The following is a 20,177-nucleotide window of genomic DNA, read 5'->3' on the forward strand; positions in this document are numbered from 1 at the left end:
GCTTGAGTGTGGGATTGTAGACATGACCCCATGGTTGCTGGCTTGAGCCCAGGCCAATCTGAAGATCGCTGGCTTGAAGCAAGGGGTCACTCATTCTGCTGTACGCCCCCCCCCCAGGCACATACGAGAAAGCAATCAATGAACAACTAAGGCGCCACAACAAAGTGTTGATGCTTCTTATCTCTCTCCCTTCCTGTTTGTTCCTATCTGTTCCTCTCTCTGTCTCTCTCACTGTCTGTCACACACACACACACACACACACACACAAAATAAAATAAAATAAAATAAAATAAATTATAACAAAGGAATGTAATCCCCAGAGGGAAATCCTATAAATTGACGAGATGGGAGCCGGTATAAAAATGGCAGAATCTCTCTTGGTCAGAAGAAGTAGAGCGCTTGGTAACAGAATTACTCCCCTATTCCTATTTTCCGAGGCTAGACGGCTGGAAAATGGTGGAACACCGGCAGAACCAGGGACCACTGGACTTTGTACAGAGTGTGCATTCCGCAGCACTTAGAGCAAAGAAACCCGCAGGGGTGGGTGGGGCCAACAGCGGAGGCGGGCCTACCCGCGTGGAGACGGACTTGTTTGGGAGGAGGCTCCAGATGGTGGACTCTAGGCCTCGGATTTGTGACCTTCAATGCCCAGCCAACCTGAAGGGAATGTAGCACACGGTTGCCATGGAAAGCTGCCGGGTCTCAAGGCCCTGTATTAAGGCTGGAACAGGGCCTGAAATGTGCGGCCAATGAAAGGCGAGATAAGGCGGGGCCTGTGTAGGAGGCGGCCAGTAGAGTCAGGGATTTTATAGGAGGTCCCTCTGTCCAAGCGTGGCTACGGCTCTGCGCAAGCGCGATGGGCCAGATTATAGGGCGTTGCCGATCATGTAGGGGAAAGCAGGCTGGCCTTTCGCTCGGATCACGTGGTACAAAGGGCGCCGAATTCCTCTGGAGTCAGCGCCATTTCTTGTCTGTGAAGACTGAAGTCTCCCGCGGGTCGGAGAAACAGCCTACTGTGACTGCCCTAGTCTCCACCCGCGAGACTCTCGCCTGGGGGCGGGGCCTGGTTTGAGGAGAGGGTTGCGCACAACAACTCTGGGGCGTGGCTTCATCGCTCTCGGTGACGTAACCGGTGGGTTCTCAACTGGGGCTGAGGTTCGGCACCTTGACGTAAAGAGAGGCAGGGTTTCCGGTGCATCCATTGAATAGTAGGTAAGTGGGAGAAATAACTTTTTTGTGTGTGTGTGACAGAGAGAGAGTCAGAGAGAGGGACATGAGAAGCATCAGTTCTTTGCTGCGGCACCTTAGTTGTTCATTGATTGCTTTCTCATATGTGCCTTGACCCCAGGGCTACAGCAGATGGAGTGACTGACCCCTTGCTCGAGCCAGCGACCTTGGGTTCAAGCTGGTGAGCTTTGCTCAAACCAGATGAGCCTGCGCTAAAGCTGACGACCTCGGGGTCTGGAACCTGGGTCTTAAGCGTCCCAGTCCGACGCTGTATTTTGAAGCTGTTGTGGTCGTATTAACATAGTCTGGGTGGTGGTCGTGTCCTAAGGGTTGGGAGCCTAACAAGGGGCTTGGTCTGTATCCCGAGAGGCGTGGTTCGGTCTTTGGGGTTGTGGCGTGGGCCTGAGTTTAGCCGTACAAGGGGCGTGGCCATGCAGATACTCCGGGGAAGAGGCGTGGCCCGGGATCCGGGGCTTACCTTATTACGGATAATTAATTATTGAGTCCAGGCACTGAACCTACACTTTCTTATTTAGGTGCCACCTTATGGAGACCTCCGCCACCCCTGAAGGGGGATTCTTTCCCTCCTTTCTACTCCTGGCCAGCGGGACGCTAGTAGCCGCCGTGTTGGGCGCCGCATACCGCCTGGGGCTCTTATACCGGTTGATGCACAAGGTGGGGGGGGCACCGACGGGAGGCGAGCTGGGGGGCAGCTAAAGGCGATGGAGCTCCCAGTGGGAAGGACTGTCAGGAGATTCTTTCCAGGGCCCTGCCCTCATTGCCAAGCATAGAGGCCATGGACTTTGCCTTGTAAGAGATAACAGGGAAGCTACAGCTGCCAGGGCACTCAACACCCCGTCCACCGCTTTCCCCGGGGGTTAGAGCCTTTTTTCACAGAACAACATTGCTCCCTAGGCCCTGGCCGGTTTGCTCAGTGGTAGAGTGTCCGCCGGTGTGTAGATGTCCTGGGTCGATTCCTGTCGGGGCACACAGGAGAAGTGACTATCTGCTTCTCCACCTTTCCCCATCTCCTTTTCTCTCTCTACCTGTCTCTCTTTCTCTCTTCTCTTCCTGCAGCCATGGCTGGATTGGCTCGAGCGAGTTGGCCTCAGGCGCTGAGGTTGGCTCCTTGGCCTCCATTTTAGGCACTAAAAATGGCTCTAGTTGCACTAGAGCAACAGCCCCACATGGGCAGAGAGTATCACTCCCTAGTGGGCTTGCCAGTAAATCCAGGGCGCATGCGGGAGTCTGTCTCTCTGCATCCCCTCCTCACTAAAAAAGAAAAAAAAAAGAAAGAGAAGAAAAAGTAAAAAGTAGAGCTCCCTGAACACAATTGGGGGCAGTGCTACTGTTATGAAGGCAAGCTCCAGAGGAGTTGGCTGTGACATTTGCTCTCTGATGAGCTGAATGCTTCAGAGGGATTATCTTATATACCCAACATGTCCCTGAATAGATGCCCTTGTTTCTGTCTACATTTTCTTCAGGGAAAACAGGTTCAGAGAGGTTCTGTGGCAGCTTTCTTCAGATGACCTTTTTGGAGAAGAGTTGACCTCGCAGACCTGGCTCTGAACTAATTGGCTCCTCTCAGAAATTTACCCCATCCTCAGATTCCTTCCCCAGATCCCTTCTCCAATTTTTCCTCTCCTAGCTTGGAACAACCTTGACCCTTTCCTAGTTCTTTCTCTCATAGACAGAAGCAGCCCCACTGGCCCGAGGAACTTTAAGGCCAAGGCCCCTGGTGTTTGGGGCTATGTGGAAGCTGGGGTGTGGAGGCCGCTCTCACTGCCAGGCATTTGGTGGCTGGCAGCCTGTCAACTGCCTGGTGCGGTGAGTGGGAGGGAGCCTGGTAGGCTGGAGCCAACAGTCAGTCTGTCAGGCCCTGATATGGGAAGGCAGGCAGTTCTGGATTTACAAATGATGACCCCTGCCTTGTGCTATTGGCCAAACTTCCCTGGGTGTTGTAGATCCACCTTCCCCCTCTCTCCCTGATTGCCCTACCATCTGCAGCTGGACAATGTAACAGAGCAGGGTGCTTAATAGTGTTGGTTTTATGGGACTTTGAATCTTGCTTGGGCAAGTGTTGGTCCTCTTAGCTGTAAAAGGATATACAGTTGACCTTTGACCAACATGGGTCTACTTAGGTGTGAATTTTTTTCTATAAATACAGTAAATATATTTTCCTTATGATTTTCTTAATAATGTCATTTTATGCTAGCTTTCTTTATTATAAGAATACAGTATATACTACATATAACCTATAAAACATGTTAATCAACTGTTTATACTATCTATAAGGCTTCTGGTTAACAGGCCTTCTGGTTAAATAATTAAGTTTTGGGGAGTCAAAAGTTATACATGAAATTTTGACTGCATGGGGATTGGCACCTCTAACCCCTGTGTTCGAGGGCCAACTGTAATAACATGAGGATCTGGTAAGATAATGTAATGGGCCTTTCCCAGCCCTCCTTCCTGGGGGTGGGGGATCACCTCCCTTCCCACCTGTCCTGGTGTCCTTGCCCTGTTCCTTGACAGTCTTGCTCCTCCCTGTTCATGAGCTCAGGTGGACAAGGCAAGCATCCGGCATGGTGGGGAGAGTGTGGCAGCTGTGCTGAAGGCCCACGGTGTGCGCTTCCTCTTCACACTGGTTGGTGGACATATTTCCCCGCTGCTGGTGGCCTGTGAAAAGCTGGGCATCCGTGTGGTGGACACACGCCATGAAGTTACAGCTGTATTTGCTGCTGATGCCGTTGCCCGCCTAACGGGTGAGGGCAGAGTGGAGAGGGCTGGGAGCTGGGATGGGGGTCTTTGAGGGGCATGGTTTTTTTGGGGGTGATCAGGAAGATGGGCATGGGTACAGAAGGTGATAGGGTCTGTGTTCCAGGGACGGTGGGCGTGGTGGCAGTGACAGCGGGCCCCGGCCTCACCAACACAGTGACAGCAGTGAAGAATGCCCAGATAGCCCAGTCTGCAGTCCTTCTTCTGGGTGGGGCCGCCAGTACTCTGCTGCAGGTGCTCTGTCCTCCAGAGGTGGTGGGGGCTCCAGGGAGGCTCAAAGGTCTCACATGGTAACTCCCCTGAACTCTTGTCTTCACCAGAACCGGGGTGCACTCCAGGCCATCGATCAGATGTCTTTGTTCCAGCCACTCTGCAAGTTCTGTGCTTCTGTGCGAAGGGTGCGGGACATCGTGCCCACTCTAAGGACTGCAATGGCTGCTGCCCAGTCGGGCACCCCAGGTCGGTGGTAGAGGGTTGGATAGTGGTCAGTTCTTACAGTTTGGGGGTTAGGGAGGCATGGCAAGCTCAGTGTTCCTGCCCCCACAGGCCCAGTGTTTGTGGAGCTACCCATCGATGTGTTGTACCCCTACTTCATGGTCCAGAAGGAGATGGTGCCAGCCAAGCCACCCAAGGGCCTTATGGGTCGAGGAGTCTCTTGGTGCGTAGCCCTACTACTGTCATGCCCTCCCACCTTCTCCTGCAACCTCCCTGCCAGCACTTATCCCTCCTTTCACTCATTCATTGATTTGCACATCAGTTGAGAGGAACCAGTTATAGGATGAGCATTCAGGTGGAAGGTATAGCATATTCAGAGGTCTTGAGGCAGGAGTGAACTTGGTAGACTGGGAAAGCAAGGTGGCCTGTGTAGCAGCAGTAGGTGAGCAAAGAGGAGAGATACAAGGGCTGAGTTTAGAGCAGCCAGCATGGCCCATGGGGTGCCTGCAGTTTTATTTTTAATCTGAGATCCTTTGAGAAGCATGGCCTTAATCAGGTTGGGATACCCTGATTCTGGCTGCTGTTGAAGAATGGAATCTGCTTGGGTGGAAGCTGGGAAGCCAGGGAGGAGGTGTGGTGGTCCCTGGGAAGAGAAGTAATAGTGGCCTGGATCTGGGTAGTTGCTATGGGATGCAGAGACATGGTTGGATCACATGACTGCCTGTAGAAAGGTGCAGTGGGTCCCTGCAGGCCTGTGACATGGGCACACTTAGCTCTGGGGCTTTGAGTGGCAATGGCCAGGATCTTGGAGATAGCAGGATAATGGGGCTGGCATGGGACAAACCTGAAGGTTTTCTTAGAAGAGTTAAGAAATTTGAAGGGCACTTCCTTCAGTTGAGCAGATAGAGGGGGTCCAGGTAGGTGCGCAGCTCTAGTGGAGGTAGGTAAAGGGTACATTTTTGGTCATCTCTGAGTAGGGTTTGGCTGAAACAGCTCAGAAGGAGGGAGAATCAATTCTTCTCCATTCTCCACCCTTCCCCTCCCTTTGTCTACCCTTGCCCCTGCTCTTTCCAATCCTTCTTCATATATTTAGTAAGTTCAGCTATGTACCAGGTACCAGGATGGGCATGGGGAGACATCAGTGAACAAGACAGCCAGCTCCCTGAACCCTGGGCATGGGGGATGTGCCTTGAGGAGCAGCTTGAGGAGTTGCGGATTTACTCAGTGTGTTTTATAACAACCTTTTGAATTAAGGTATTATTACTGAATGGCTTGCGTGAAGTCATCCATCTGTTAATGGCATATGAGGATTCAGCTTGGAGGAACCTTTAGTGCTTTACCCACAGAGCTATGTGCTAGCTCTATAAATGAATAAAAGTCCAGAGATCTGGGTTCAAATCCCAGGACTGCCACTAACTAGCTGTGTTAACTTGAGCAAATGATTAAACCCTTTTTCCCATTTTTATTGAGATAATTGACAGGCAGTACTGTATAAGCTGATGTACAACATAATGATTTGATGTACATAGAATGTGATTAAACAAATGTGTTTAATGTGTGTGATTAAACACTTTCTTTTTTAAAAAAATGTTTATTAAATTTATTGGGGTGATACTGGTTATCCAGGTTTCAGGAGTACAGTTCTATAATATATCATCTGTATATTGCACTGTGTATTCACTACACCATGATTAAACCTTTCTTGACTTCAGCTTCCTCATCTGTAAAATGAACATTTTTTCTCTAGACTGAGTCTGTGAGGAATAACGAGATCATTTTGATTAGTGCAAATGCTGAAGGATAAAAGAATTAACCACCATTATCTTAAATAAGAACAGGGCAGAGCCCATTGTCATGTCAGATATAAGGCAAGGTGTCTCCTATCCTTTCTTCAACATGGTTAGAGAACCAGAAATAGAGAGCGGGGTTCAGGGGTCCTAACACATAGGAAGTGGTTGGTAACCATATCTGGGAGGCAGAATTTTTAAGCAGTTCTGTTCTGTGACCGTGAGAGCCCCTTTGCTCCCTGGCCTGCCAGTGCCCTCTGCTCACCCCGCTTTCTCTTGGGCATCCCTGCTCAGCCCCCTGCAAGGTTGGCTCTTCCTTTGCTTTTTCTTTCCAAGTTTGGTCCCCATGGTTTCTTCCTTGGCCTTTTCTCGTTCCCTGCAATCTTGACTCCTCTAGAGAGAAACAAGCTTCTGGCTCCAGCTGCTTCCTGTCAACACCCATGTGTCTGTTTCTGGTTGTTCTGGCTGGTGTTCTTGAGGGCAGGACTGAGCAGGATTTATCTGTGTATCTCCAGAGGTCTGCTCAGGGCTTTAGGGAAAGGCGGGGCACTGTGACCCTGTGAGTAAGGAGACAAAAGGGGGATCGTGGAAGTCAGAGAAAGAGGCAAATGTACTGATGATGCTAATAGTGCCCAGTGATGAGGGTTTTGCAAAATGCTTTATATCCTGAGTGGATAGATCATTGAACCTTGGGAGGTTTCCTTTTTCATTTTCAGAGCAGGATGCTCAGAAAGGTTAAATGTCTTGTCCAAAGTCACACAGCTAGGAAGTGGCAGCATCACCTCAGGCTAACCCTGTAGATGTGGCCCTGATCCTGGCACTCCATGCCTGTGTCACTTGTTTCTGAGGGTCTGTGTCAGGTTGGGGTGGTCATTAGAAGGTTCTGAGGGGAAAGAGGCTGCCAGAGACTTGGCTACTGGGGCTTGTGTACCCCTGGGCCATTGTTTAGTCACTCCTGTTGTGCCTGTCCTGCCCCTCTGGCCCCTCTCCTTCAGTTTCTGGAAGCCCAATAATGAATCCTGGTAACCACTCCTTCCTCTCCTCTTCTCAGGTACTTGGAGAATTACCTGGCCAACCTCTTTGCAGGAGCCTGGGAGCCTCAGCCTGAGGGGCCCCTTCCTCTGGACATCCCCCAGGCATCCTCCCAGCAGGTGATTACCTCTTTTCCCTGGCTGACCTATACCTGGCAGGACATCCTGTCCCTGAGTCAGTACTGCGGCCTTGATCTTGAGGGCTGATAGTAACTCAGGTTGGCTCACCGGCCCCACCTCTTGCCCCAGGTTCAACGATGTGTGGAGATCTTGAGCCGGGCCAAAAGGCCCATTTTGCTCCTGGGGAGCCAGGCCCTGCTGCCGCCGACTCCCGCCAACAAGCTTAGGTGAGAAGCCTTAGCCCTGCCTTTACTGTCACGTTCCTGGTCCCTGGTCCTTTGTGGGGACGGGCAGGACCTTGGCCACACTCACCTCTGTTTACCTGGACCCTCAGGGCTGCTGTGGAGACCCTGGGTGTCCCCTGCTTTCTGGGCGGGATGGCACGGGGGGCTGCTGGGCCGAAACCACCCTCTCCACATCCGGCAGAACCGCAGCGCCACCTTGAAGAAGGCGGACGTTGTCCTCCTTGCAGGTGGGCTTGGGCCTCCTCCCCACTCTTCCTTATCCTTCCCTCCAGAACCCCCCTTACCTTGTGACCCTGCCCCTCTTAGTCTGGTACTCACTGGCTCCACCCCCTTCCTCTTTCAAGAGTTTTGAACAGCCCTGAATTTGAAATTCAGGTGAGCTCTTGCTAGGTTGCACCTGTGTGCTGTGACCCAGCTCTGCACAGATGAGGACGCGGGTGGTGGGTCCCTGTGGAACCTCCTGCACCGCATCTGCATTTGTATGCTTTGTTCAGTGTTTGTACAGCACATACACACACAGCACATATATTTTCACATAAAGGGCTTTGAAGCCTGCCGGACACATAATACGTATGTCAGTTAGCTATTGCTGTGTAATAACTGTTCCCAAACTCAGTGACTCAAAATGTTATTTCTCAAGACTCATCTACAAGTGAGGTGGTAGTTTTACTGGTTTTAGTGGGTCTTTTTATTTTTTTAGGTGAGAGGAGGGGAGACAGGCAGACTCCCACATGTGCCCTGACCAGGATCTACCCAGTGACCCCATCTGGGGCTGATTCTCAAGTACCAAGTTATTTTTAGTGCCTGAGGCTGTCACACTCCCCTGAGCTATCCTCAGTGTCTAGGCACATGCTCAAACCAAATGAGCCACTGGCTGCAGGAGCAGAAGGTGGTGGGGGAAAAGCAGATGGTTGCTTCTCCTGTGTGCCCTGACCAGGAATCGAACCCTGGACATACACATATGCCAGGCCAATGCTCTATCTACTGAATGACTGGCCAGGGCCTAATGGGTCTTCCAGGAGTCTGTAGTCGTGGAGGCAGGAGATTAGCTGTGCTGATCCAGGCTGGGCTGGCTCAGATACTTGGGGGCTGGTTGGGGCTGTAACTTGGCTAGCATGTCCTCAGCTAGGATTCTGAGTTCTCGCTCTTCCCTGCCTCCTCCTTCATGTTCCTCATCATTCAGCAGGCTGACCTGAGCTGGTTCACTTGGAGGATGAGAAACATAGGGCTGGGTCATCATTCAGCAGGCTGACCTGTGCTGGTTCACTTGGTGGAGGATGAGAAACAGGGCTGGGTCAGCAAGGTGATTTAGGAGAAGGAGAATGGAAGCTGCAAAGCTTATTGAAGTCTGGTTTCAGGAACATGCCAGCACTCCTGACACATTCTACTGGTCAAAGCACATCCTGAGGCCAGTCCAGGTTCAAAGGCTGGGGGCTACAAAGTCATTGCGGTGGCATGGGTCCAGGGAGAGGTGAAGAATGGGGATCCTTTTGTATTTGGTCTGCCATGGTGGATTAAGTTACGTAGTGGGCAACTGTAGGGAATCACCTATCTGATTTTGGACCCTGTATAACTTGGATTAAGGAACTTTAGTTAAAAAGCCCTGAGTGTGAATGATGATGTGAATGTGCTGCCCTGCTGAACACAGGGAAGCATGATTCTTGGATCCAAACACCAAGAAACTGTGTGAATCAGTGTCCTTTGTGCAAACACAAAGGAATGCATGTGAACGGACTTTAGAAAATTAGCCTAGAGATTCTAGATTGCCCCTTCCTTTGTGCTTGTTAATTAGCAAAAGAGAAAGAATGTACTGACTGAAACTAGCCCTTTTTCATATCAACAAGAAGTACATTAGTCAGTCTCCCCCCCCCCCTTTTTTTTTGTATTTTTCTGAAGCTGGAAACGGGGAGGCAGGCAGACTCCCGCATGCGCCCAACCGGGATCCACCCGGCATGCCCACCAGGGGGTGATGCTCTGCCCATTAGGGGCGTAGCTCTGTTGAGACCAGAGCCACTCTAGCGCCTGAGGCAGAAGCCATGGAGTCATCCCAGCGCCTGGGCCATCTTGGCTCCAATGGAGCCTTGGCTGCGGGAGGGGAAGAGAGAGACAGAGAGGAAGGAGAGGGGGAGGGGTGGAGAAGCAGATGGGCGCTTCTCCTGTGTGCCCTGGCCAGGAATCGAACCTGGGACTTCCGCATGCCAGGCCGACGCTCTACCCCTGAGCCAACCAGCCAGGGCCAGTCTTTCCCCTTATTATCTGATTTTCCTCCCCTGCAATCCTGTTACCTTTGTTCTGCTTCTGATGAATAAAGGCTCTGGGAGAAGGAGACTCAGGAGGTTAGTCTCTCTTGACTGCCTCTCCCTCTTGACAATAGTTTGTGTCTTGGGCAGTTTTTCCATGTGACACTGGTAGTTCCCAGCGGGCTGGAGGACTGTAGGCTCCCTCCCAGGATACTGACCTGCCATCCACTGTTCCCCTCTCTCCCACCCCAGGAATTGTATGTGACTTCCGCCTGTCCTATGGCCGTGTTCTCAGCCGAAGCAGTAAGATCATTGTTGTCAACCGTAACCGGAAAGAGATGTTGATCAACTCAGACATGTTCTGGAAGCCCCAGGAAGCTGTGCAGGGTGAGCCCCTAATGCCTCGTACACATGCTCTTTCTGGCCTTCTCCTCCTGGCCTCTGCTGCAGCTGGTTTGAGCTGGGTTCTGGACCATGCCCTAGAGGCACCCAGTCAGCCAGAGATGTATATTTGGCTCTTAGACTGATGGGTGAACCAAAAGGATGAACAAATGGTGGGTGGGCAACAGAGGGAAGGCCTGGGAATGTGCATGTGACCATGTCCCCTGGCTATAAATCCTTTCATACTACCTGTTGCTGTTAGGACAGAGAGCTTCCTTTTGGCCCCTGAGGCCTCTGTTCTGTCATAGCCTCCACCCCTGTTCAATGCTCTCTCATGGTCATACTGCCCTGCTGTGCCCATCATTCCAAGTATGTTGACTTCCCTGTAGTGTAGGTGACAGGGGACACTATATCAAGCAAAGTAGCCCCATTTCATTGATATTTGGGAAAAGTCCACTGTAGCAGCTTGATGGCTGGTGAGTTGGAGGGGGCCAGGAACTGTCAAGGGGAGTCTTTTAAACAGGGTCAGGACAGAAATGACAAGGCTTGGGTCAAAGAGGGACAGGGAGGAGAAACTCAACTTTTCTGAGCCTCCAGGCAATTATTTCTGAATGGAGATGATGAAAAAGTACATCACTACCAGCTCATATATTTGTTCACAAGCATTCGTGTGCCTGGGTTGTAGAGACATGCTTGGCAGATGGAGGTATTTGTTTTGTTTGTTTGTTTTTTTATAGAGACAGAGAGAGAGATAGATAGGGATGGAGAGATGAGAAGCATCAATCATTAGTTTTTTGTTGCGCGTTGCAACACCTTAGTTGTTCATTGATCGCTTTCTCTTATGTGTCTTGACCGCGGGACTTCAGCAGACCCAGTAACCCCTTGCTGGAGCCAGCGACCTTGGGTCCAAGCTGGTGAGCTTTTCCTTTTGCTCAAACCAGATGAGCCCGCGCTCAAGCTGGTGACCTCAGGGTCTCGAACCTGGGTCTTCCGCATCCCAGTCCGATGCTCTATCCACTGCGCCACCACCTGGTCAGGCAGATGGAGGTATTTGTAGTGATATCTTTCAGAGGAAGAATTTATAGAATTGCATGATCTGGGGCGCGACAGGGAGGCAGGTGATGAGGTTGGCTTGGATTTCTAATGTATTTTATGCTCCTTAAATCTTGTTTCTCCAGCCTTGCCCTCCGTCTCACTCCAGCTCCCTAACCTGGTTCCAGCAGACTCTGGGGTGCATTTTGCCCATTTGCCCAAGGAGTGTCCCTGACCTGCCTCCTTTTCCACCGCTGCTGTTGGCTTCCTGCTGTCTTTGGGCCTCTGATACTGGAAGGGCAGGAGGAGACCACCTCTTTGCAGCTGTGCCCTCTTCCTTCCCCAGGAGACGTGGGCTCCTTCATAGTGAAGCTGGTGGAGGGCCTTCAGGGCCAGACATGGGCTTCAGACTGGGCAGAGGAGCTTCGGCAAGCTGATCGGCAGAAGGAGCAGTCCTTCCGGTAGGGGCTGGTGGAGTGGACATGGAGGATGGTGGGTTCCTGGCAGGGTCTGCTGCTGGCCCTGCTGACCTGCACTGCTCTGTTGCAGGGAGAAGGCAATGATGCCTGTAGCCCAACACCTGAACCCAGTGCGGGTGCTGCAGCTGGTGGAGGAAACTTTGTCTGTCAACTCGATTCTGGTGGTGGATGGCGGGGACTTTGTGGGTACTGCTGCCCACCTGGTACAGCCACGTGGCCCCCTGTGCTGGCTTGATCCTGGTAAGGAAGGGCCTACAGCTAGGGCAGTGTGTACCATCCAGGCAGGCCCCTTCACACTCACCTTCTCTTGGTTCTCTTAGGGGCCTTCGGGACTCTGGGGGTTGGCGCAGGATTTGCACTTGGGGCTAAACTGTGCCGGCCGGATGCTGAGGTGAGTCAGGGTACTGGAGGCAGGAGGCTTGCTGCTTTCTGGGCCATGAACTACCCCAACCATTTCCTGTCCCATCTCAGGTCTGGTGCCTGTTTGGGGATGGAGCGTTTGGGTACAGCCTCATTGAATTTGACACCTTTGTCAGACACAAGGTAATTGGGGTGCCCCAGCTGAAGCCTGGGGTTCTGGGAGATGTCATCAGGACTGGGCTGGACCAGGGAGTCTTATCTGTGTCTGTGTTCTCTGGCTGGCCAAGCTTAATGTTGTGGCTTGGCCTCATCCTCTCCCTGCAGATCCCAGTGATGGCCTTGATAGGAAATGATGCTGGCTGGACCCAGATTTCTCGGGAGCAGGTGCCCTCTTTGGGCAGCAATGTGGCCTGTGGCCTGGCCTATACTGGTGAGGGGCCAGGCATGGGGGATTCTATTTCCTGCCCGGCTGGGTGAATGAATGTTCCTCTCTTGGGCTGGCTGCATGGTGGGCTGGGTCTCTGCCACCATCTGACTTGACCTTCCCTTTTAGATTATCACAAAGCAGCCATGGGTCTGGGGGCCCAGGGCTTGCTGCTCTCACGGGAGAATGAGCATCAGGTGGTCAAGGTGCTTCGTGATGCCCAGCAGCATTGCCAAGATGGCCACCCAGTTGTCGTTAACATCCTCATTGGGAGGACGGACTTCCGTGACGGTTCCATTGCTGTATAGGGCCTTGTGGATACCTTCCTACCCTTAGACTGCCTAGCTGGTCTGGAGTCTCATTCTTGCCTGTTCTGGGCTTACCTCATGAGGCTTTGTCCCTCTAACCCCTTCCTGAAGATAGGGAGGGGCTGGAGGGGTCAGGGCTCAGAGAGGCTCCCTGGAGGTGCCAGAGAGCTCTGGGGCCTTTTTCTTTGTGGGCCCAATTGTACTCTTATCTCCTTTCTTCTTCTGCATTGAATAAATCACTTCTGGTCCAGGTGGGCCCAAGTACTCATTTCAGAACCTGTGCATATTCCTTTATTGTCCACAAAGAAGGGGACTAGATAGGAGACAGGAGGGGATCCTACTTTACCACCAGAACTCTGGGGCCCACTGGGGCATCAGTACTGGGGATTTCAGGGTGCTTAGCATTGTGAACCCTTCCCTCCATCTGTGGTCCCTGAAAGAGCCCCACACACCCGTTCCAGACGTGTCCATGCACACTCATCCTCACACAGACACACGCACAAAGGCAATAAATATGTCTCGTACCAAAGTGCCCCCAGCCTGACATTTCAGGTGGGGCCCCTCCAAAAGGGAGGTTTTATAAGTGCTCCATTTCTTCAGGGATGCTGAGTAAGAACTGGGGAGGGGAAGGGCTGGCCTCTACTATCTCCATTTGCTGGTTTGAGGAAATTGTGGGGTTTTCCCTGGGAGAGAGTGGAGAAACCAGCTGTTTTTCTATAAACCCCAGGCTGCCCCTATCCAGCTGGAGCCCAGGTAGGGGCTGCTCTTGACCTTGCCCCAAACAGCACCTCCTTATAGTCCTTGGGCCCTCTGAGGGAGGGAGAAGCAGAGTGCAGTGCTCAAAGCTAATACTGATTTGGTTGGTAGCAGCAAGAGTATTGACTGGGGGTGTTGCACCATCCCAAGGTGATGCTCACATTAACTGGTGTTTCCCTGGCCAAGGGAAGGCAAGAAAGGCCAGCCCAGCAAGCGGGAGAAGCCCCTGGTACTCAGAAAAGATGGCTACAACAGCTAGTCCGAAAATCCTCAGTCCCTGGCCTTTGCAACCAGTACCCAAATAATTTAGCATTGGTTACAAGAAAGGAGTACCAGCATCTGGCTGGCTGGTCGCTAGGCAACACCCCAGCAATCAAGCTACACCTGAACGACAGGTCTGGTCCCTTACCGTCGTTACGGCACCGCCTTAGCAACCAGGAGCCCAGTCCTTAGTAACCGGGGTACTACCCCGCCTGGCTCAGAGGCACACGTTGATCTGCTTGGAAAGTTCTCTCTCGAGGTCCAGGATGAGGGCATCAAAGTCTTTGAGGTTCAAGTGCGGGTTGAAGGGCGCCTCAAAGTCATCCTCGAAGTCCGTTGCACCCGTCGGCTCGCCGGCCTCTTCGTCCTCCTCTTCACTGTCGCTACCCGTCACGTGGTCGTAGTCTGGCCCGGACAGGAAGTCCCGCCCACAGGGTAAAAAGTCCCTTCCGCAAACGCTCCAGTCGCCGGCATAGCGGTTGCTTGGGGGGCTCTCGGGACCACCTCGGTCGCGGGGCCGAGTCACTACTTCGGGAGCCGCCAGCGGCAAATGCAGCGGCGGCTGTTGTTTGGGCCGCAGGTACGGGGCGAGGTCCGGCGCCTCTGGGGACCTGCAGGGATCTGCAGATGGAGAGGGAGAGCTTGCGATGACATTATGCAGTGGCGACAGCCAGGACTCTATTGGCTGTTTAGGTAACCAGGCTCCTTCCTGACTGGCTTGTCGAAAGGCAAGGCCTTCTACTAATCACGATTTCATTGGCTGAGCTGGTTGCTTCGGCAACCGGCCTTCTGATTGGCATATGAAGAGACTGAATCAAGCATGGGTTAGTTGGCTCTGCTCTGGTTGCTGAGGCAACCAGGTACAGGTTAACTCTGACGAGGGGCAGGGGTGGCTTGCTTGAAACCCGACTCTGATCGGCTGCCAGAGAAAGCATCGCCGCGGCGGCCTAGCCCGGATTGGCGGTGAGAGCCGGGGACTCACCTGGCCAGGCCTGCAGCAGATAGTGCAGAACTTCGATGTGGCGCTTGAAGTCCACTGTGTCGGCAAGGCCCGGGCCAGAGCTGCGGCTGCAGTGCCTGCTGGGATCCTGGCGCGCCGGCAGCAGCACAGGACCGAAGCACACGGCCAGGTTCTGCGCGGTCATACGGTTGTGGGCGTGGAAGGAGGAGACGAGGCGCAAGTGGTCCAGGAGAAGTGTCAGCGTGGCCTGCGAAAAGAGCAGTGATTGGGAGGACATGAGGGAGACCAAGACAGCTTAGAATGAGGAAGCTGAGGTTCAAGGTCTCATACCTGGGAGTGACCAAGCTAAGACTTACCCATAAGGTATTAGTATTATGATCCCATTTGCTAGAAGACCAAAGTAACAGCTTTGGAATAGCAAACTTTGGACTTGACTCCACTTCTCTGTGTTAACACACAGAGGTTGGTATTAGTCCCATTTTACAGATGAGGGTATTGAAGCACAGAAAGGGTCTGGACTTGTCCAGGAACCCAAAGCCAGAACTTCCTTGTGGCAGGTTAACAGACCTATGTTCAGAGTCTGCATTTTTTATATATCCTGTGGTGCAACCTTAGTAACTCACTGAACTGCTTTGGACCTCAGTTTCCACATTTATGAAGGGGGGATGCTAATGGTACCTAATTTCTGATGCCACAAGCTCATGGCCATCACTGGCCTAGGCATGGGTGAAATGTTCTAATGTCAGCCCACTCCCTGTCTAACCCACTCCCACCTGGGCCCAACTCACCCTCTCCACATCTGGCAGGCAGCTGAGGAGTCCACGGGTACCCTCAGTGCTGGGGGGAGCCCTGTTTGGGGGCCCTCGGGCCATAGCCTCCAGCACCACTTGATAGAGGGGCTGGGTGATGAGTGGGGTGGGCAACTCCCGAAGATAATCCTTGAGGATGCCTATGGACACAGGGCTCACTCTGGTCAGGGCAACCCTGGCTTCTGAGGCTGGAGGGGTCAGCTGGGGCTGAGAGGGGGGAAGAGGAGGAGGGCAGGTGCAGGAAGGTGAAGGTTAGACAGAAGAGGTGAGGTCCCAGAGGGGCCACAGACACTGACATGAGGTGAGGGTTAAATGAGAAGCAGGCGGGAAGAGAAGAGACATGCTAACCAGTGATGACATTGATATCAGGGTACAGGTCCTCGGAGAGGCAGACAGCTGCACTGTCCCGCTCAAAGGCATCCCGAAGCTCTTTCTTCACAGCTGCTGAGCCGCATAAACGGTATAGCCCCACTACCTAGGTGTGGGAGCAGAGAGGGGATGCCTTCTTGCTGGGGCCACAGATTGATCACGTCCCAGTGAGGTGAGGGCTGGAGTTCTGGGCCAGTGTGGCAGTGGGCTGAGAAGTTGGAGACTAGCTGTAGTCACTGGCTGCCTTCCTGCTTCTCTGACACCTGTCATGGGGTCCCCACCTGGCTGCCTAGACAACCTGGATCTGTAAACCCTCTGCATGAATCACTTGTCCTGGTACCCATAGTGTTTGACTCAGGAATTTATGACTCCTTCTCAGTTCATTTGTCACCTCCTCTAGGATGCCTTCCCTGATGGCCCCAACCCACAGATGAAGTCCTGCTTTAAGCTCTCCCAGCTTCTTTACTTATGTTCCAGCTATAGGTTGATGTTTGTGAGTTGCTACTGGAGTCATGTCTTTTCTGCCATGAGATTCTAAGTTCCAGAAAGGCTGGGATCCTGCCTGTGTCACTAAATGGGTGGGTGACCCATAGGTATTGGGCTGAGTGCTATGGACTAGAGGGGCCTCCTGCCCATGTCTAAGCTGGGATTGGAGCTAGGAGTATCCTGGGGGGAAGGCCTGGCCTCTATATTGGGTGTCCTGGGGAGCGGATCTGAGATCTGGGGGCTAGCTGGGGTGTGGGGCGAGGGGCTCACCCGCAGCCCTCGGTGCTCGATCTGCCCAACACACTTCTGAATGATGAGGGGCACCTGGCCTGGGGGCTGCTCCCGCTCCACCAGCAGCCGCAGGGGCAGCCCAAAGACACAGGGCTCAGCTGTGTCCGGTGCTTCCCGCTGCTCAGACAGTGTCAGCTTGGCATACAGCAGCCCCTGGGGCTCCAGGCGCACAGCCAGCTGCTGGGCCTGGCACCCTGATGACACAAAGGGTCTTGAGTGGGGCCTGCCCCCACAGGCTTCTGTGCCCTGGCCTCCTACTCCAACCCACATCCCAACCTGGCCTTAGTACATTGGGCACTCTGGGGAAGAGCTGAATCCTGTACCCTACTGCTCTTCCCCTAGACATGCATCCTACCTTGAAAAACCGCAGGCAGCAGCACAGTGCCCTGGGCACAGGGCCGGTGCCGCCGCACACAAGGGTCCCACACTAGCACCAGGGCTCGCAGCAGCCGGGCAGCCTCGAGTTCTAGGTGGAAGGTGTGGTCCAGCCGCAGGAAGTCTGGCCCTCCACGTAGTGGCCCAGTGCGGGCCCTGGCCACCCCATCCACCTGCAGCAGGCAGCAGAGGTCTCTCGGGGTGGCCCCGGGCGCAGGCCGCAGCCCCCCTAGCCCATACAGGTGCAGGCTGAGGCGGCCCCAGAGTGCGGCTGGGGGTACTTGGGCTGATGGGCCCACCTCATAAGGCTGGAAGGCTGTAGGCGACAAGGGCCCTGCTGGGCGCTCCAGTGAATCACCATCACTGAGGTACCCGGCCCGCAGGTCCCGAGCACCCCCAGCCACTGCTACCCGCACAGGGGTCTCTACACTGCTGTCCAAGTGGTAACGGCTGATGACAGAGCCAGCAGGGGCGGCCCTTTCACGCTCACGACCAGCCCTGGTGCCCCGCAGGCTCAGGCGGCGGCGGAGGTCTGGCAGCTTTTTCATTTTCATAGAGAGACGCCTGGCGGGGCCTGGGGACTTGGTTCGAGAGGCTTTGGTTGGGGAGCTGGCAGGGGCCACGCCTACGAGAACAGCAGACCTCAGGATTCAGCAACATGGGCTTGGAAGGGGGCTAAGGCCTGTGGCATCTTGGGGTGTTAAGGCAGGGTTAAGCGGTGGGTGAGGCTTGTGCTTACCTTGTGGGGCCAGGCCCTCTAGCTCAGCCAAGCCTGGCTGTAACTCTGGGAGCTCAGGTGCCAGGGGTCTGGGGTCCTCCTCAGGGATGGGATTGTACCAGATATCGCCTGCAGGCTCCCTACTGCCGGGTGTCCCAGGCCCCAAAGCAGCCTCCTCTGGTGGCTTGGCCCCACCCAGTACCCATCTGCGGCTGCTAGGCTCCAGGCTCTGCAGGTAGGCTCCTCGGGAGGGACTTCGAGATGTCTCAGGGCTGGGGGGACCCTCTGTTCCAGCATGGGACCCTTCGAGGGCCTGGGGCTCTGGCTCTGAAGGGCTGGGCTCTGGACGTTGGGCTGGATGGCCTGGCAGAGAGCAAGGGAGTAAGACCCAGTCCTCCCTACTCCCTCCGCATGACCACCCTGGTCCCCCAAAAGAGCAGCCCCAGCCCAGGCTGTCAGGCTCTTTCCCAGCAGGGGCTGTGATGTGTACTTGGAGTGAGATTGGTTGCCTGGTTAGCATCCACCCCATGTCAGCCCCTGAGGTCTCTAATGTCCTTCTGCTTCCAGTCTCAGCGGTCCTCTGGTGGGGTTCTCTGTCCTGACTCTGATTCTCCACCCCTCTCATTAACCTTGACCATTCTCACTGGGTGGCTTGGGGCAAGTCACTTCCCATCTCTGAGCCTCAGTGTTGTCCTGTGAGATGGGGGAGATTCAGGGAGCTAGGCAATGGGGATTACTTCCTAGGCCCCCATGTCATGGTCATGTTCATAATACACAGTGGACTATTGCTTAGCTGGCTTGCTTGATTGGAAGACACTAGAAGGCATGACAGTGACAACAGGGTTCTCTCTTCCTGCAGCATGTCACCCCCTTTCTCCAAGCCTGTTTTCCAAACTCTACTACCCTGGAGAGGGCTGTGTCTCAGCCCAGACCAAAACCCCATGATCGTGCCGTGGCACCTCCCCTTTGCTCCGCGTCCTCCCCTCTGACATCCCAGGGTGTTTCCTGTGTGTGTGCGTGCGCGCGCTGCACGCACCCAGTCCCATCTCTACTCTAGGAATCTTTGGGAAGGGCTAGGGGGAAGGTCAGATACAGGAGTCATCTGGTCTCCCTCCTTTAACTCCTTCCCTCGCCTGACTTCCTGCCCTAGGCAGCTCCCATTTCATTAAGATCTCATCTTGCTTGCCTGTGGACTCCCTCCTCCATTACCTCGGATTTCCATTCTACAGGACTCTCTTCCTGGTCTCTATTAGGAGCATGTCCAAATAACTGTTTAAGTCACTTCACTAACTCCCAGGGAAATTGCCCAACGGCTCTCTACCTCAGTTTCTCTATCTGTATCAAAGTGACAGTTTCCTGTGGGGCTGCTTAAGGTGGATGCAGCTGCAGTCATTGGTTAATAGGTGGGAGTGGGGGTGAGGGGTGCCTACTGTGATTGATGCGCCAGGTCTCTTCCTCCTGCAGAAGTGCGCCCCCCACTTCTCCTATCCTGGGTCTCCAGGGCTCAGGGTGCCCTCTGCCCTGACTGGGCTCCAGTGTCCCGGTCTTCAAGCTCCTCAACCCTCCACTCTCCAGGCGCTCCGTTTCGGCCCCATTTCCTGTCAGGGCGAGGCCCCCTCCGGGGCCTCCCAAGGAGCCCGCAGCACTGGCATCCCAGGCTAGGCGCACATAACGGTTCTCGCCCCTCTCCCCTTAACCCCTTCTTTCCAGGTACCCTGCCCGCCCCCGATCCCCCACCCCAGCCCGCAGGGGACTCCGCGGGGCTTCCCCGTCCCCCCAGCAGACTCTCCTTGAGCCCCGGGACCCCCTCCAGGCCGGGCGGGGCTCGGCGCCTCTCCTTCGCCTTCTGTCCCGCTCACCGCGCTCCTTCGCGTCCGACTTTTTCCGGGGAAGTTTCTCCCGGCCCCGCAGGCGGGAGAAGGTTTTCCTGAGCAGTGGCTCGGCCATGCTGGGGCCCCGGCCGGGCCGAGTGCGCGCCCTGGGTCGGGCCGTGCCGCCCCTCTCCCCCCTTCTCCTCCCGCCCGGCGCCCAGCGCCAGCAGGAAGCGCATTCCGGGAATGCTTGGCCCAAACTTTTTTTCCCCCTTCCCGCGGCGTGAGCGAGCGACGCTGGGAGTTGTAGTCACTCGGGCCCGGAGGGGAGGGAAGGGGATCTTTGGGCTGCTTACTGGGGCTCCAACTCCGGTATCGTGGCGCAATCCTGGGCCCTCGTCCTCACTCTTTTCCCGTCTCCCTTGGTGATCGCTAGTTCTCTTGGCTTTTCCTCCAAAACGCATCCCGCACGTATCCCACCTACTGTTCTAACCTG

The 20,177-nt window shown here is 54.2% G+C and overlaps 2 protein-coding genes across 2 annotated transcripts; one reads left to right on the forward strand and one right to left on the reverse strand.

The window, feature by feature from the left end:
* The first annotated feature begins 864 nt into the window (after window positions 1-864).
* Window positions 865-13,112, forward strand: ILVBL (ilvB acetolactate synthase like). Its single transcript, XM_066271385.1, is given in 17 exon segments — window positions 865-1,212; window positions 1,764-1,902; window positions 3,788-3,989; window positions 4,109-4,236; window positions 4,323-4,461; window positions 4,549-4,660; window positions 7,276-7,375; window positions 7,505-7,602; window positions 7,710-7,761; window positions 7,763-7,847; window positions 10,113-10,247; window positions 11,620-11,734; window positions 11,823-11,992; window positions 12,073-12,143; window positions 12,224-12,295; window positions 12,437-12,542; window positions 12,666-13,112. Coding segments are annotated over 16 exon segments (1,893 nt in total). The 5' UTR covers window positions 865-1,212; window positions 1,764-1,773; the 3' UTR covers window positions 12,845-13,112.
* Window positions 13,113-13,242: 130 nt separating this feature from the next.
* SYDE1 (synapse defective Rho GTPase homolog 1) lies at window positions 13,243-19,902 on the reverse strand. The gene is made up of 8 exons (XM_066271374.1): window positions 19,730-19,902; window positions 17,892-18,233; window positions 17,133-17,777; window positions 16,757-16,971; window positions 15,980-16,106; window positions 15,611-15,771; window positions 14,844-15,069; window positions 13,243-14,482 (listed from the first exon to the last, which is right to left on the reverse strand). Exons 1-8 carry the CDS (start codon window positions 19,815-19,817, stop codon window positions 14,079-14,081), a joined length of 2,208 nt encoding a protein of 735 aa, XP_066127471.1. The 5' UTR covers window positions 19,818-19,902; the 3' UTR covers window positions 13,243-14,078.
* Between the last annotated feature and the right edge of the window lie 275 nt (window positions 19,903-20,177).

This window comes from Saccopteryx bilineata, chromosome 1, assembly GCF_036850765.1.
Source record: "Saccopteryx bilineata isolate mSacBil1 chromosome 1, mSacBil1_pri_phased_curated, whole genome shotgun sequence".
Classification (NCBI taxonomy): domain Eukaryota; kingdom Metazoa; phylum Chordata; class Mammalia; order Chiroptera; family Emballonuridae; genus Saccopteryx; species Saccopteryx bilineata.

What these genes read in the sequence shown, in the direction of transcription:
- SYDE1 (XM_066271374.1), bottom strand. Translation starts at nt 19,817, where the DNA reads ATGGCCGAGCCACTGCTCAGGAAAACCTTCTCCCGCCTGCGGGGCCGG. An exon ending in TCGAGCACCGAGGGCTGCGG is followed by an intron (nt 16,107 to 16,756) that starts GTGAGCCCCTCG and finishes TCCCACACCTAG; the next exon opens with GTAGTGGGGCTATACCGTTT. An exon ending in TGATATCAATGTCATCACTG is followed by an intron (nt 15,772 to 15,979) that starts GTTAGCATGTCT and finishes CTGTGTCCATAG; the next exon opens with GCATCCTCAAGGATTATCTT.